Source organism: Cavia porcellus, unplaced genomic scaffold (assembly GCF_034190915.1).
Source record: "Cavia porcellus strain 051 isolate PalLab524CR breed Dunkin Hartley unplaced genomic scaffold, mCavPor4.1 scaffold_8, whole genome shotgun sequence".
In the NCBI taxonomy this organism is placed as follows: Eukaryota; Metazoa; Chordata; class Mammalia; order Rodentia; family Caviidae; genus Cavia; species Cavia porcellus.
In genome coordinates this window covers 72,750,260-72,767,022 of record NW_026947491.1, presented here as the reverse complement: position 1 = coordinate 72,767,022, position 16,763 = coordinate 72,750,260, and the positions used below count along the sequence as shown (strand labels likewise).

General features: G+C 33.4%; 2 protein-coding genes across 14 annotated transcripts in view; one reads left to right on the top strand and one right to left on the bottom strand.

Moving 5' to 3' along the window:
* Positions 1-10,040, top strand: part of Ppfia2 (PTPRF interacting protein alpha 2) — a 435,633-nt gene extending 425,593 nt beyond the window's left edge. For 8 of the 12 annotated variants that reach the window (XM_063255205.1, XM_063255210.1, XM_063255207.1 and 5 more), the window contains 5 exons: positions 10-185; positions 2,035-2,103; positions 5,286-5,445; positions 6,630-6,721; positions 8,648-10,040. In XM_063255205.1, the coding sequence (XP_063111275.1) occupies positions 10-185; positions 2,035-2,103; positions 5,286-5,445; positions 6,630-6,688 (464 nt within the window). In that variant the 3' untranslated portion in view covers positions 6,689-6,721; positions 8,648-10,040. The remainder of the gene's footprint in view (positions 1-9; positions 186-2,034; positions 2,104-5,285; positions 5,446-6,629; positions 6,722-8,647) is intronic. The other 4 variants (XM_063255209.1, XM_063255208.1, XM_063255214.1 and 1 more) reach the window with 1 other exon arrangement.
* Positions 10,041-11,632: 1,592 nt separating this feature from the next.
* The window catches only part of Acss3 (acyl-CoA synthetase short chain family member 3), a 168,342-nt gene continuing 163,211 nt past the window's right edge, over positions 11,633-16,763 (bottom strand). For both annotated transcript variants that reach the window (XM_063255218.1, XM_063255217.1), the window contains exons 14-16: positions 14,349-14,448; positions 14,086-14,261; positions 11,633-13,232 (exon numbers count right to left, since the gene is read on the bottom strand). In XM_063255218.1, the coding sequence (XP_063111288.1) occupies positions 13,164-13,232; positions 14,086-14,261; positions 14,349-14,448 (345 nt within the window). In that variant the 3' untranslated portion in view covers positions 11,633-13,163. The remainder of the gene's footprint in view (positions 13,233-14,085; positions 14,262-14,348; positions 14,449-16,763) is intronic.

Genomic DNA, 16,763 nt, shown 5'->3' with positions numbered 1-16,763 from the left:
TTTTCCTAGACGTGTTGGTGTGGAGCAATGATCGAGTTATTCGCTGGATACAAGCAATTGGACTTAGAGAATATGCAAATAACATTCTTGAAAGCGGTGTGCATGGTTCACTTATAGCCCTGGATGAGAACTTTGACTACAGCAGCTTAGCTTTGTTACTACAGATTCCAACACAGAACACCCAGGCAAGCCCCTCCGTGCTGCAGTCTCACTGGATCTTGGTTAATACAACAAAATTACAAAAAAATTGTGGCCATGTGTTCATGATTTTAAAAAATTAAATTTATCTTAATTGGTATTTAAAACATGTAAATTTTACATACCAATGAATAACATGATGCATTTATACATGTATATACAATATGTTAAACATAGCTATTTTCACAAACATAGTATTTTCTATGGTGCAACTTCCTAAATTTTCTAACATTTTAAATGTGCAATAGGTTACTGTTGTCTTCAGTGACCTTACTGTACAATAGCACAACAGAAATTCTTGTTCTTGTTAACTATAACAGTATTGCCTGATCAACTGGTTAATCAACTTTCATCTATTTTTCCCTCCCTGGGAGCTTTCTGGATTCTGTTTAGCACTCAACTTCTATGAGATCAAATTGCTTATTGTCCATATGGATGTGAAAATATGATTCTTGTCTAACCTGTGCCTGACATTTTTTATGTGTTATATTTATGATTCTTGGTGAAAATAGTACAACACTATGGAAATCAGCATAAAGATTCCCCAAAATACAAAAACTAAAAATTCTATTTGACTGAGCTATTTCCCTTTGAAACCTTTCTGAAAGTGTTAAAAGCCAAGTATTTTAGTGAAGCATGCATATTCATCTTTATACTACCACAATTCATATGGCTAAATCTTGGAAGCAAATTATATATCTAACAGATGATTGGATAAGAAAAATGTGATATTTATACACACAGTGGGGCACTAGTCTGCCACAAGGAAAGATAAACCTGAGTCATTTGTAGAAAAATGGATGCACCGTGAGATCACAATATTAAGTGAAATAAATCAGATACATAAGCTTAAATATCACATAGTGTCTCTTATATGAGAACCCCAATTTATAAATAAAGAGAAAGTAAAAGACACATAATAGGAAGTAGGGAAATAGATATTTCTCAAATGGTTAGAGTATCAAAAGACAGAACAGGAAGGAGAGAAGAGAAAGGGAATTAAAACGTCAATGCACTGACTCCACACAAGACACATAAACATTACGTTCTATACATGTATTAATAAAAGTTAAAAAAGTAAGCTCAATCTTTGAAATATTTAACTGGGTTTTTAATTTCAAACTAATTTTATTTTTTTCAAACTAATTTTAATTTCAACTGGATTTCCTTTTAGAAGAAAGGAAAACATTAAATAGGGAAGGATTTGGAGGTTATGTTATGTGGCCCAGTGTCCCAGCTGAATGCCAGACTCCCCCAAACAATGTCCCTGACAGGTGGCTGTCTGTCTGCCTTCCGGGGGCGGGGGGACCTTTCTAGTTACAGACCTGCCCTATACAGGCCCCTAGCTCTGGGTACGACAGCAATTCTAAAGTCTGGAATTAAGCGAATCAGTGGAATTCCATCTGCATTAAAAATAAAACCTCCAACCAACACTCTAAAAGAAATCAGATGTTAAAAGATAGGGCCCAGGAATTCTTAATATCTAAAATTTCTTTGAATTATGAACATTTGCTGGTTTGAGAGAAACTTTTGGTAACATTCATAGGCCACCTTCACTCTTCATTTCACTTTTTGAGTATTTCAAAATTACACAAAATAATCAGTTGGAATAAAGTAAGAAAGTGGAGTTGAAGTCTCTTGGACTCAGACATTTAAGCAAAGTCCTCTACTGTACAAAATAAATTGCTCTAAATAGTAATTAAAGCTTAACATCTACAGTGACTTTAGACATGTTGTCTAAATACTTCAAAACTCCATAATTAAAAAATAGTTTGTGATGCATTTTCAGATAAATGTAATCTGTATGAATTTTTAAATGAAATGTGATTTCAACAGGCACGGCAGATTCTTGAAAGGGAATACAACAACCTGTTGGCCTTGGGAACAGAACGACGGCTGGATGAAGTAAGTCCTGAGTTAATATTCAAAAGGCTTTTGGAGAGAGGGAACATCATTACTCTTAAGGAATATTGATTGGAAATTAACAAAATGCATGTTCTGTGGGCAGATCCAGAATTCTCATGATTATCCTTAAACACCAAATTATATTTTTTAGTTTAGGAAAGAACTTTTGGAATTCATAAATTGTACCATTTCCATACTTGAACAACTGAAAATTTATTCAAAAAGACTTTTTTCCACGAGCAATAACTAAAATTTTAAGTTACATTGGTTAAAAATATGAACAATTAAAATGATAATATTGACAAATTCAGCTTTTAAATGAGGAGTGTACTTATTTCTTAGATATCATTATAACTTTTCAGGAAATTTTAGAATATTAATGTGCAGAGGATATTTGCTATAGACAAATGGGAAGTTTTTCATTATTTTAGATATCATTAAGAACTTTCTGTAAAAATATATGAGTAGCATTTTAACAGCATAGGATGTGAAACCTATACTAAGTGTAGGAATCCACATATATAATATACATATATAATATAGGCATATTTAAATGACTTGGAAAAAATTACATGAAAAACCTCTGTATAAGTGAATACCAGAGAAACAAGCAAACCCTGTAGGTTGATGTACTCTTTAATAGTCCCTCTGAGAGATTTTACAGGAACATTTTGGATTAAGTAGAAATTACAGAAGGAAAGAATTATGAGTTTCAAATAACAAGTGATTCTTGACTATAAAGACAGACTTTTAAAAATAATTTTATGAACAAATGCAAATCCTAAAATGGAAGGTATTTCTTTGTTCAAATAGGAAGAATAGATGATGTTGGTGTTTTAAAACCCACATTGTCTTTTGTGGACTGCATGTTAGAAAGATCAGTTTTATATTACTGTGCCCTACTAACTTCAAATAAATTCACACTATTTTCCAATCACTATAATGATCAGTATTTATAAAACCAAGTCAATACTTAATCAATTTTACTTTTATAAGTTGTTTGACAATCTCATTAATTTTTATCCTACATTGTCTTAATGTTAACATTTCAGACACAGGCAATCTAGAATGCAATTATTCCTTATGAAGTGCAGAAGGAATTTTAATAAATTTTAATAAAAATTCTTAAAGATCTGTCATACGAGTTTATCTTAAAATGTGGGTGACCTCAGGAAGCTCTCCACATAGTGTTGTAAGTTAACATTCCTCATAGTAAAGAACAAGCAGATAGGTTTGTTAAATAGGATGAGATTATCTGCCTTCAAATAGTCTTCTTTTTTGTTTGTTTGCTTATAAACACAACATATGCTTATTATTGTTCAAACACTGTTGTCTCTTGTATACAATTTTTTGAGTGTGAGAAAAAATAACCAAATAAGTTGCCTAAAACCATAGTGAAGTTTTTTCATGTGAATTTACAAATCATATTCAATTTTACTGTCATAGTTTGAGAAATTTTGATATGCTTTTGTGGACCTCAATTAAAAGAATGTCTTTAACTCATGAGAATTTGCCCGATGATACCCTTTGTGTGGTAACAATACTGTATGCTGACACTGGGCACAAAGGCTCATCATTCAAACTCAACTCTTTTGTTTGTTTGTTTGTACTGAGGATCAAACTCACACGTGACACTTAGCAGGCAAGCACTTGAGCCACTGAGATAAATCCCTGGCCTCACTCATTTATTTTTCAGCTCTTAGGTTATATACCATAAAGTTATATATCTCTACAATATAACAGGGTTTTATAAAACTGAGAAATATTTATGCTTAGTGCAGTAACTTCCCTAATACGCAAGAAGTCACAGAAATGACAGCGATAAAAAACTATTTCTTTTCTTATTTACAAATACTTTGCAATTCTGGGGTAATACAAAACACAGCAGTTGAGAAGAAAAATAAAAGGCATCTTTTTTCTATAAATGACTACTAAGTCTAAACAGAATTTAGATTCTGATTAAAGAATTTTTAATAGTGTACATATGTAATGATTTTCTCAGGTAGATTTTAAATGTCAAACTGGCAATATGTATGAAGAAAACCTTATGGTGTTATTAATTTATAAAAATAATTTGAGCCAAATACTCACTTATATTCTAAAATGAAATCAAATGCATTAGCAGTGTAAACAACACCTGTTGGGCTGTGAACTTCAGAAAATATTATTCCCTAAGTAAGAAACAGTGATTTTAGGAGACAGTAACTCTGTGGAAAGTTTAATGGAATTAGACAAAAAGAATAATATTAGGTAAATACTGGATTATATAGTAAGCTTATCAGTTCAGAGGAAAATATTTGCACAGCACATGTATTTTGTGTACACAGAAAGAAAAGAGGTTATTTCATTAAGTTGTAACAAAACCAGCCACTTTTACACAATTATTCAGTTACATTATGACTTTAGTAGCACCTAAAGAACACAGCCTGCAAAAGGTTCTCAGCAAATTACAAGTTAATTCTACATCACTTCAAATCTAACAAATCACAAGTTCAACATCTCTTACTCAGATTCTAGTCTACAGTATCTTCCATTACTCGAGCTTTCTCAGATATAGACCTCCCACAACATATATCTCTTGCATATATATAAAAGTGAGATATCTCAAGGTTATGAGTCAAGTGTAGTCTACTGATTCAATAAAGTTGACATCTTATAACATATAACCACTTAGTATTAAATATTAAAAAGGATAACAAATATTCCTTCTGGAAAAAAATTGAGGATTTTATTTTAGATTTTCAAAAATATTTAAAGATGCCAAACTTTGGATAGAAAATAATATTAAAAAGTTGTATAAAATATTTGCTTCACCACCAAGTGTGACTGGTGCACTCCTATAATCTCAGCACTCAGGGGCTGAGGCAGGAGGATTGCCACAAATTCAAGGCCAGCCTGAGCTACATAGTGAGTTCAAGGCCAGCTGGAATGACATACTGAGACCCATCTCAAAAAAACAAAAAGCAAACAAAGAAAAAACATACAAACAACATTTCTTTGTCTCAACTTTCCTACCTTTTTATTTTAGAATCAATAGAGTTATTGAGATGAGACAGAATATTCCATATGTATGCTTGATACAGTGAGTGTAAATAATGTTACATGTTTTAAAGCACATGGCTTTATGCACCTAGCCTAGTTTATTTATTTTCATTACATCAAATTATATCTCTGTATGTCAGAGTGACGACAAAAATTTCAGACGTGGATCGACCTGGAGAAGGCAATTTCCTCCTCGTGAAGTCCATGGAATCAGCATGATGCCTGGGTCCTCAGAAACATTACCAGCTGGATTTAGGTTAACCACAACATCTGGGCAGTCAAGGAAAATGACAACAGACGGTACAGTAGTTTTACATTTTTTCTTATATAGTAAAAAGCTTGTTTAGTAAAAGCTAGTGCAATCCTCTGACCTTGCATAGCTCTCTGGATTTGATCCTTTCTTGAGTTGGTTTGCTCTGCTTGAATTTTTACTTTGCTTTCATCAAAAACAGTACCACCTTGTGAACTGCTAATGCATGAACTCATGGCATTTGATTCTCATTTTTAAAATAATGTATAATGTACTAAAGAGAACAATTCTGACTAATGTCCACATCTAGGAAACATAATGGATTATGGATGATTGGTGTTTTGTTTTTATTTGCTTTTTTACCTTTCATTCACAAATTAAATAATTTAAGGTAGAGCTTAGACTTCTATTAAAGATTCATAATACATGGAATTTAACTTCAATCCTTTATATATTCAAATGCTGAAACTTTTATGTATAATAATAGAAATTCAGACACATCAGACATTTTTATGTCTGATCAAAACAGAAGGCCTTAAGTAAACAACACCATAGAAGAGAAATAAACAAACACAAAAACAACTGCAATTGCTCAATTAATATTTCCTTCTGTGGACATTAGACCTGTGTTAAATACTTCACAAAGGAAAACAGCTATTCTGGAGAGACAATTTGGAAACAATAGATACAAAATTATTTCTATTTGAAAAGCATTAGGGAATTATATACACACTTCCATTAAGACAATCACTTAGAATCGCTATCTGTTTTCAAGGTTATTGCTATTATGATTCTTAAAATGAATTTTAACATAAACTATCCTTTTGATCTACATTTCTTATACTGTGGAACTTCTTCGCAAAATTCATGAAGAATATAACAAGATTAAAATTAGTACAGAGGTTCTTCAATACTCAGAGGAAAAACAATTCTCCATACTGAATTCTGTAAGAGCAATCTTTTCAAGGAAAGCAGAAGCACCCTGGGGTAGCTCTCTTATAGATATTCATCTCAGGAGAAATACATAACTCTGTAGCTCAGCTACATTACACTGGGCTAAATTTTCCTTAGTAATGGGTCTAGAGAAGAAGGATCTATGAGTGGCTTATATCTGAGAGACAAAAGATCTACTAATATGTTCTGCATCCCTTTGTGCAGAGAAAACAAATCTTTCTCATCTGAAATCTTGTACTCAGTCATCCAAGAACTTCAAAGCCCTTTTCTCCATTTGCAGTTGCTTCATCAAGGCTGCAGAGGTTAGACAACTCCACTGTTCGCACATACTCATGTTGACAAGCCACTCAAAGGAGACAGCACTGACCTGCTGTGAGTAGTTTCCCTTTGGCTGACAAACAGCAAGCCAACAACAACAAAAATCGGAACTACATAGACTAGTAAATATACACTATGCCCTTTGGTATGGCCTAGCAGTACAGAGGTGAGATAACCCCTTTGAACTGATAGAGGGGGGAAAAGCAATCTGTGTATTTTAACTCCATTTGTTACTTCCTATCATCACCTGTCTGCTGTGGTTTCAGGTCCAGATGAGGCCCGGCTTTCAGTTATTACACATCAATGGGTTGTTACCATATTGTATTCTACTTTTTAATAGCATTTCATATTGACCCCCTCACATTTTATTAACAAGAGTTTGTTACTTAGAGAATCATATAATTTAAAGTGGCTATCTTATGCAGGGAAACCAAAATAGGCATATTAGGATTTAAGGAAGTTCATAATCCAAGAATGGCATAGACAGTAAAATGACTTAGGGGTGGATTCCTATTAATAACAAGAGTAGAAACTGTGAAAATGAACTTTCAGTATGCTGTTGTCAGTTATCAATGGTACATATCTATGAAAAAGCATGAATTTTAAGTATGTGAAGACTAAAAACATAAAATCACTTAGTAATAGTGGAAGATAGGAACAGTACAACATAAGACCATAATATATAAGACATTTGTATTTACAGAAATACTAGTTGCTGGAAGATACTCCTAAATTCATATAAAATGACATTTTTATTGAAAACTTGAATAAGCAGAGCTACAGTATTCTAAATTCATAAATTTTAAAGGTGCAAAAATTATTTCAAACTAAACTGTGCTTTACCAAAATACTGTGGGATTTCTCAATGCATTAATGCTATGAAAAATATTTTTAAAGTTTTACTGACAACCAAGAGGGTTGGAGGAGGCATCAGAATAAGTGGGGAAGCAGCTCTCTTTGTACTGTTTATTTTGGGACTGAAACTATAAGTGTCACCCGATTTTTTGTTGGTCTTTTGGGTCTCACATGGGATCTAATAGGTTGCCTTATTTGGGTCACTATTTGAAACTGATATAACAAATGGCATTTAGATACAAGTTTTAATTTCAAGAAATACAACCATAACATTAAAATTTTAATTACAGTGTGCAATTTGGTACCTAATTAAGCACAATCTAAGGCATATAATAAAATGTCTAAAGAAGAGGCTTTCCAAAATACTGTTTATAATAGATTCTACACATAATTTTCTCAATACTTCACTAATTCACAAATGACTATTTAATATGTTCAATAGTGCTTGCTTCTTAGCTCTTGACTGATGGATAGAAATATTCTTTAACTATTTGCAATCAGTTTCTTATGCATGGCATTCTAGTTCATATTTCCTAGCACTTGCTATTGAATATCAAATGACATTTATCCATAAAAAGTCTAAGAAAATTAGTTCTTATTGATGAAAAAATTAACAGATCATGTTATTTACTCTTTCATTTGTGTCAGTAACTTTGAACCTTCCCTAAGTATACTATGGCTGGAAAGATTCTGTGATGCCATACACCAACAGAGCCTCTGAAATGTATTATCTATTATCAATAATGTTTGTCACAATTAAAATTATCTTTTCAAAAACCAAAAGCTATATGAACTAGAATAATAAATCTCTTCCATTGACGAGGGCAACTGAACACAATTTATTAATTAGCAAGTTGTAAAGTTTTCAGGAGGCATGCTGACATGTTGCGTGAATACTTTATGTTCTGACATACTTTAACCAAAGTTGAGCAAATCTTGTTACGTATTAACACAAGAGTGGAGAAGGGCAAATGTCACTGACGTCTTCGATTGGTTAGATCCTAGGTGATTTTCTTTCCCTTACTTTGTGGTAGGCAGGCTTTGTGGAAACGCAGCACAAAATGGGGTGGGATTTACCAGGCAGGGACCTTTCGGTGAACTAACGCTGTCCATTACACATTTTAGATGTCGTCTTTTCTGTCTACTCTACCTAAAGTGCACTACCATCTAAGAAGACAAGCTATGAAAACTTCTGTGAAGACTGAATTCAAAGGAAATAAAAACAAGTAATGGTTTGTTAAAAGCTGAAAAATGTGATTTTGGGGGGGATCAGATATTAAGCTTGATTAGTTTACTACAATTGTAATAAAATGCTTAAGTCATTTGAATAATAAGCATCATCCACGTCATAAATTCTGTACAACAGATGCTTTTATGAAATGGAGCCACTTGTTTTTTCATGTTGTAATATACTAGGCATTTATGTATTACTGTGAATTTCTTTTTAAATGTGTAAGTCTTATGTAAATGGATATAAATATGATTTTTTAAAAAATAAAATATATGGTTCATGGAGTCTTGAGTGCAAACATTTGACAATTCCAAGTACTGTTTGTATTTTGCCATCCACCATTTTTACAGTTTTTGAATTGTAATAGTCAAATCAATGTTTCCTCGAAGCATGTTTCATGCTTCAATCTGTTCCTCCTTTAAGTCTGTCTCTATTTAAAGCTGAACACCTGCCTCTGATCATATAAAAATAAATGATTTAACCTGGAACTGGAGCCAAAAATGACCTTTAAAGGCAATCAGGGATGTCCTATATCTTTAGAAATAGCACTGTGATGGCTCGATCTCCTTTTCGATACAAAACCAAACCAAACTGTTTACAAGAGTCATAAGCAATTATTTAAAAAAATTTATATTAAAAATCCATTCTCTTCTCTTGTTACCTGTGGACCAAGATAAAAAGAAAACTGCTTTGCTAACAATCACATATCCATTCTAATACCTTGAACTGCCAGCCAGCACTGACAGTGAATGTCAACCACTGCTGAGTCTGAGGCCCATTTTCACTGGGAAAACCAGAACCCTGACTTTCACTGGGAAAATCAGAAATCCCTTCCTTTTATCAACGTAACAGGGCATTAGCCAGACTCATGTTAAATATTATAAACTTTCAGCCAAGATGGCCTTGTGGGACTTCCCTGGAGTCAGTTTTATCAGAGGAAATAAATGAAAGACAGAATGATTACATATATAGTGTATAAAAAGTATAGAAAAGTAATATCTTCCCTGTGGCTTTATTTGGTGGTGTTACTGTTGTTTATTCTTTGTTTAAATGGGAGATTTCAAAGTAAAACTTATTTAATAATACCATTTATCTAACTGCTGATTTTCTGCTGCTTGGTCTTATTAAACTCAAAACCTGTCATTAGTTGATTTCTTTTTTGTATTTTAATTTGCTATGTTTGCACGTACATTGAATTTGTTTTGATGTCTATTTTTGTTTAACAGATTCAGTCAAAAGGTAATGGTAACAGAAATCCTCTCCATTGTCAATAAAAAAGTACTTCCAGTTCTCTGTTTAAGCTTTGTTTCTAGTGATACAACATTTTACTACTGAGCTTTGATGAAAACCATTCTTTCAGTGACTGTCAGAATCTAATATTTCACTTCAATACTTAGTCTGCCACAAGAGGGAGCACTAAACTAGCTTATGAAACAATTGCATTTTTCCTTGAATGGTGCTTGAGCAGAAACAATGGGAAGGAGCTTTCTATACTCACCTGAAAATGAGGATTCATAGAAACAAAATATAATACAGAAACTATGATATTAAAATGTCCCAATAAATCTGTCTTTATTCCCTATCTTTTGTTAAAATTCGTATCACTACAAATGTCTGTGATAATTAGCTTATATAGACAGGAGGCTTGTTTTGACTCACGTGATTTTGGAGCTTACAGTCAGCGATCAAGAGGATCAATTGTTTTGAGCCTCTGGTGAGCACGTGGGATGGCAATGGTGGAACGCATTGAGGAGGCACACTGCAAGTCTCCTGGCTTAAGAGTCCAGTGAGAGAGAAGGGCCACTGCCCCACCATTCCCCTTGAAGGCTTCTCCCCCAGGGACCTCATGACCTTTGAGCTCCTACTCCAGACCCACAGCACCTTCCAGTACCAGTCACCTGCCCAAGCCTTTAACCTAAGAAATCAGAAAATACAGGAACGGTAGAAAGCACTCACTAAACTAAAGTCAGTCTTTTCCTTTTAGAGATCAACTAAGCAGTATAAATCATCTGTAACAGACTCTAACATACAGTGATAAAAAAGATCCAGCTACTTCCCTCAGAAAAGCATAAAACGTGCTTTTAGTTTGTAAGAAAACTTCTGCTAGGTTCTAACATCCATTTCATGTACTGAATTTAGAATCTCAGTATTTTCCCTTTTGACCATCACTGTTATGAACTGTGACATTTTTAGTGATCAGACCTTTCAAATAGTTTTAGATAACTAAAACTGCTTCTTAAAATATAAGATTCTTGGTAAATGCTTTTCTACACATCTTTGAAGTTATCTTTTATTTTCATTTTCCTGATGTTTTACAATAAAAAATTCCATGAAAATACAAAAAGCAGTCACACAAAATTTATTTTGCCAAACTTAGTATGACTGCATGTTCTACAACATATTGTTGTATTAAAAGATAACTTAACTCAAAATATTTCAGATACTGTTAAGTAAAAATGCTTTATAGTAAGTATTAAAATAGAAAGTTTTCTTTAGTTTACTCCCACTTTATAAGCAGTCTGATGATTTGAGTGGACCTTTGTTGGTCTGTTTTTAGGCACATGGAAGTAACAGTCTCTCTGACTCTGCAAGGTGATAAATTTCCTCAATGAGAAGCAAGAAATGGTTACTTTCTCAATCTCATGCAGTGCTTTCCAGACCCACAGAACTGGGAAATAACCCAAGCCTGCTTGATGAAATGTCTCTTCAGATGAGATTACCAAGGAAAATATGCAAGAGGACAAGAGATGCAACTTTTACTCAATTCTTGGATCTGCCCGAGCTCGTAACTCACAAATAAATAAAAACTCATATTCTGTTAGCTTGCCTTTTCAGGTTAACTGATTCATGTAGGAAAAAAATACAGAAATACATTTGAATGCTAAGACATTAAAATAGTTTATTTGTAAGTTCTACAGTTTTGATAATAGAAAAAATATATCCAATAAAAAAGATAACCAGAAAAACCAATAATTTCAAATTATACAGCATCTACTTAGTTGTATAATATCAGACTATGAAAATAATTAAATTTGAATATATTTTCTCAGGTATTACAATCAAGAAGGCAGTTTAAGCAAGTAGCAATGTTCTTTGAGAAAACACTTATTTTTATTGTAATTTCTATGACATAAGTAAATTCTTATCTATTATCATATATATTTCCTGTACCCAAACTATTATGTTAGGACAATGTGTTCTTGATAATGATATTCCCAAATGACTAAAAGATTGAGAAATACTTTGAGACTTGTCAAATTCAGTGGGCATGGTGCACATTTTAGTAGTTAAATCTGTTCTTTGGACATGGATGCATGTAGACCGCTAAATAAATCAAACAGTCAATTACTTCCTTATATCTACTTCAGTCATTCATTACATTACCATGAACTTATTAGAGATGTTTTAAATTTCTATTAAAAAGGCTTCCTGGTTTTGTAGAAGTTTAAATGTGAAGATATCCTTTGACATAATCCTTACTTGTGTCATCATTTATGCAAAAATTGTAGTTTTCACAAAAGAAGATGGATTTTTTGGCTTCTTTTGGAAAGCTGAAGAGTAGAAGATCTGGCTGCCTCTTTCCTATCACACATCTTTCCAGGAGCAGGTATGGCTGTCCTTGGTTGGAGCAGGTGCTCTCTGGTCTTCAACATTCCACAGTCACCTGAAATGCAGTCTTGACTTTTCTTTCTTAAGAGTTTTCCTTGCCACTCTCCTTTATTTGTGTGTTATTTACTTGACTCTGTAACAAAGTCAGAATCATTGGGAAGCATACATCTCCCAGGATGAAAAGACTGGGTTGCATAACCTTCCACTTCTCTTACAGACATGTCTAACAAACAAACGACCAGAAGGCAGAGCTGTAACAGGCTTCCTGCTTTCCCTCAGGAAATCTATGGTCACATGGGTCTTCCCACCTAGACAATAGCTTTAGCTGTCTACATGGTTACCTAAAACTCCTCGTTTTATCTATTTCATTTTTTAAAATGCAGGTATCAACAGAATATTAGCAAGTATTAAGACTTTCTACAAGAGCAATTTTAAGTATTTTTCAACTTTGAATTTGGTGTTTTAATTTTTGTCAGGATATATTTATAAGAGCCACTTCCAATTACAGGATATTTCTTGGGGAACAATTTTTAAAATTCATAAAATGAGTACATTTTTTTCTCACAAAACTGGACAACACCGAGAGAGCTGTATTACAGACAACTGAAAACCATATGATTGGGTCAAATCAGACAAGTTCTTTCACTATTCTTTATTGGATTGATTCGATAGAAGTTTTACATTTCACATTTCAAGTGACAAGTAATTTCTATGTAAATTTTTATTTCTGAGAAAAAAACCTCAAATAACTTAATTTCAATTATAAAATCAACTCAATCCAAATCATAAAAGAAGCAAAAATCACGATGACTTTTTCAGCACGTCTTCTATGTGCCCAAAAAGGCTGGGGTCTTCGATTGTGGGAGTTACCTGCAAAGAAACTTAATTTCAGATGAATATCACTCTACACTTACTATCACAAAATAACTGTATGCAGTGAACTATGTCACATTATCTTACAAAACTACTGCAAACTATATAAAATGGAGAAAAAAATCTGAACATTTGATTTTTAAAATATAGATTTTTTTAAAAAAATCTATAGCCTTCTGAAGTAACAAATACATGGTTCGATGAACAAAACCATTATCATGGATGATACTTTAGAGTTCTTTTTAAGAGGCTTTCCACATATTTCTATAACATTACTTTCTTCTTGTTTTGATATATATGCGCTCATACCCAAACCTCTTTACTGTTACATTACTTTTTATTAGATGTTATTCATAAAATATTTATATCTATCCACAGAGGTTGTGCATACAATCTATAATAGAATCAATCTGAAGTTTCTTAAATTTCATTCAGAACAGGAATAACACATACATCAATTAGAACATTTTAATCACCTGTTGTAAGCCTCAAATATTTTGCTTTCTCAATCACTAATAGTCATGAATGACTTCAATGAAGGAAAATGTACCATTAATCAACAAGGTTGAGTTTGCATAATTTAACTTTGAATTCAACTAGAATAACTACTAATAGTAAAAATATATTTTCATACACTGGTCTTATAAGTAAAGGACATGTTTTTAACTAACCTGCCTTTCCTTCTCAACCCTCATCCTACAGAGAGGAGTTATGTAATTTTTCTTAATATTAAAAAAAAAAGTCATGCCAAACAATCTATGTTTGAGAACCATCTTAAGAGTTTTGTTGATGCGAAAGAAATGGTGAAAAGCAATTCAGAATTCAGTATTAAATATCCTTGTTAACTTACATTATATGGCTTGCCATTCACTAAGGCAGATAGGGTAGATCGAGGAATTTTGCCAGATCTGGTTTTGGGCAACTGTTTAACAAACACTGCATTTCTAAAAGCTGCAACAGGGCCAATGCTCTGTCTGACGTGTTTCACGATTTCTTCTAAAACTTGTTGCTCTGTTTCATTTATGCCTGGGGGGAAGTTGAAATGGTAAGAAATGAATTAATTTGAGTTAATCATTCAGGCTCAAACGATGAGGAAGGACAAAGATGTCTCACCTTTCTTCAACACACAGATTGCTAAGGGGACATGACCTTTCAAAGCATCCTCCTTGCCAACCACCGCACAGTCTTCAACAGTACCATGGGAAAGGATCGACTGTAATAAGAAAAGGCGCTCATTAAGAATATGTATTCATATGTGTTTGTGTACGCACGTGTGTGCATGTGTATAATTTTAAACAGAAAAATGTACATATCAGAGAGCTACCTGTCTGAAAATTTATTACTAATTCACATAATTACCACTGATTAGAAAGATTAGAGTCCCCGTGGTAGTCACAAAGGCTGACGGTAATTAAGATAAATTACTTAGATTACCTGGAAAGTATGGAAATTGTTGCTCCATCTTAAATGTTTATAAATAAAGTCAGACCATATGCAACAGCTGCCACATGCACTTGCTACAAGGCATCCTATCATATTTTGACAGTAGTGCTGGCTGCTTTCAAAGGAATTCCAGATTGCTCCCAGGGCCACACAATGAGTTTAATGAACACTTCCTTAAAGAGCATCTCACCAACAGAGAATTTGCCAGGACTTGAAAGAAGACACTGGAGGTGGACAGAAGTCCAACATCACTTTATTATCACTTTATTTTATTTATTTTGGTCAGGGCTGCAATTTGTCCTCCACTGGTCCCTGAGGTCTCCTGGCAATCCTGTGCATCTCCAAAGTACTTTGTAACTGCTCAGTTTTTGACTTTCAAATAGTTTGCTGGTAGAAAACTCCTGGGAACACTACCTATATATCATGTCATAATTGCTTGTTCAATAACCTTTAATCTTATTTAGTAATGTGTATCAAAGTAAACTTCATGAATTGTAAATATATGATTTTATTAAATAAAGTTATGTGAATTGTTTTAAAAATTAACACTTTCATATTGTTCACATTCAGCTCGCAATGCCTCACAGAGCAATGCATCTATCTGGGATCACAAGAGCTCACAGATCTGAAAATCCTTATAAAATATAGATGCTTAAAGTTTAAAAGTTTCTGCTGTGATGAAACTTTTTAAAATACATGTTCAAAAAGACCTCTGCTGAGAGATTTATATATATTTCAGTGATTTCTAAATGTCTAATGTTTAGAGAGCACACCGAACAAACTTGATTCCAACAATCCTTATTGTTTCATATATGCATTCATGCGACAAATATTTACTAAATGCCTGCATTGGAATGACCCTATATTAAGCTTAGTTGTGAGCAAAAATACACAGAGTATCATTGCACAATGTTCATAGTCTAGTAATGAGGACAGAGTATTAACAAATAACCTTGAAATTTTAATTTTTATAAGTGCTTAACTGTAATAGTAATAAAAGCTGTTAGGTTATTTAATATGCAAGATACAGCAAAGCATATAATTTCCCAGAAGGATACAGACATCAAAGAAGTCTTCCCTTAGCTAATGACAGTGAGTCTATGTAGAGAATAAGGAGATATTGATTAGGCAGAAGGAGGAGGGTGAGCAAAAGCTCACTAGAGGAACTGCAGGTATACTGTGCAGACTTGAAAGAGACATAAAAGTTTCAGAGGTAGATGCAGTGTGCCAGGGATTTAATCCAATTGTTTTAGCACCATTGCAAAAGTAATGAGGCATGTTCACGAGTTGAGAAGCAAAATCAGAGTAAACTCATAAATAGACTATTTATAGTGTGGTTCTAGAGTTACAGCACATTGAGCAGGAAGCAGCCCTCACACACACACAATCTCCTTCACTAATCTGCACTAGAGTGCTACATTTCTTATAATCGGTGAGCTAACACTGGCACATCATCTTCAGCCCTGTTCTTAGGTTATATGTGATTCACATTTTCTGTACATTCTATAGTTTCTCACAAATATGTAAGACATGTAGTCATCCTTATAGTATTACACATAGTAGATTTGATATTGTAACAATTCCCCAATGTTCTGTCCATTTAGCCCTTCCTTTCCCCTAGTCCCTGGCAAAACTAACCCTCTGCTCTCTCCAAAGTCCCTTTGCATAATGTCATATAATTAGAATCGTACAGTATATAGACTTTTCAGGTAAGTTTCTCTTTTCACATTACAGTTGGATCTTGAAAAACGTAATCTTAGATTTTAGTGTTGAAATAGGTAAGAGGATTTTTGTTGGTAGACATCAGTTTATGCATGTAGAAGGAAACTGTAACGGATGAAGGCTGTGGGAGTGAATCAAATGACTTCAGTTTCTTTAGAAGTAAAATGTACAAAATATGATGGTAAACTGGATGTGGGGTATGGATGAGCAGAGGGATTTTAAACTGGTTGGATGGCAGCATCATGCTCTAAACTAGGAAAGGTTAGTTAGGTGTCAGCTTAGGAGGGAAGACCATGCATTATTGTCTTGTAGGTATTTCATGTAATGGGTGTATTTAAGACTCTGGAGGGGAAGCAGTTAGGT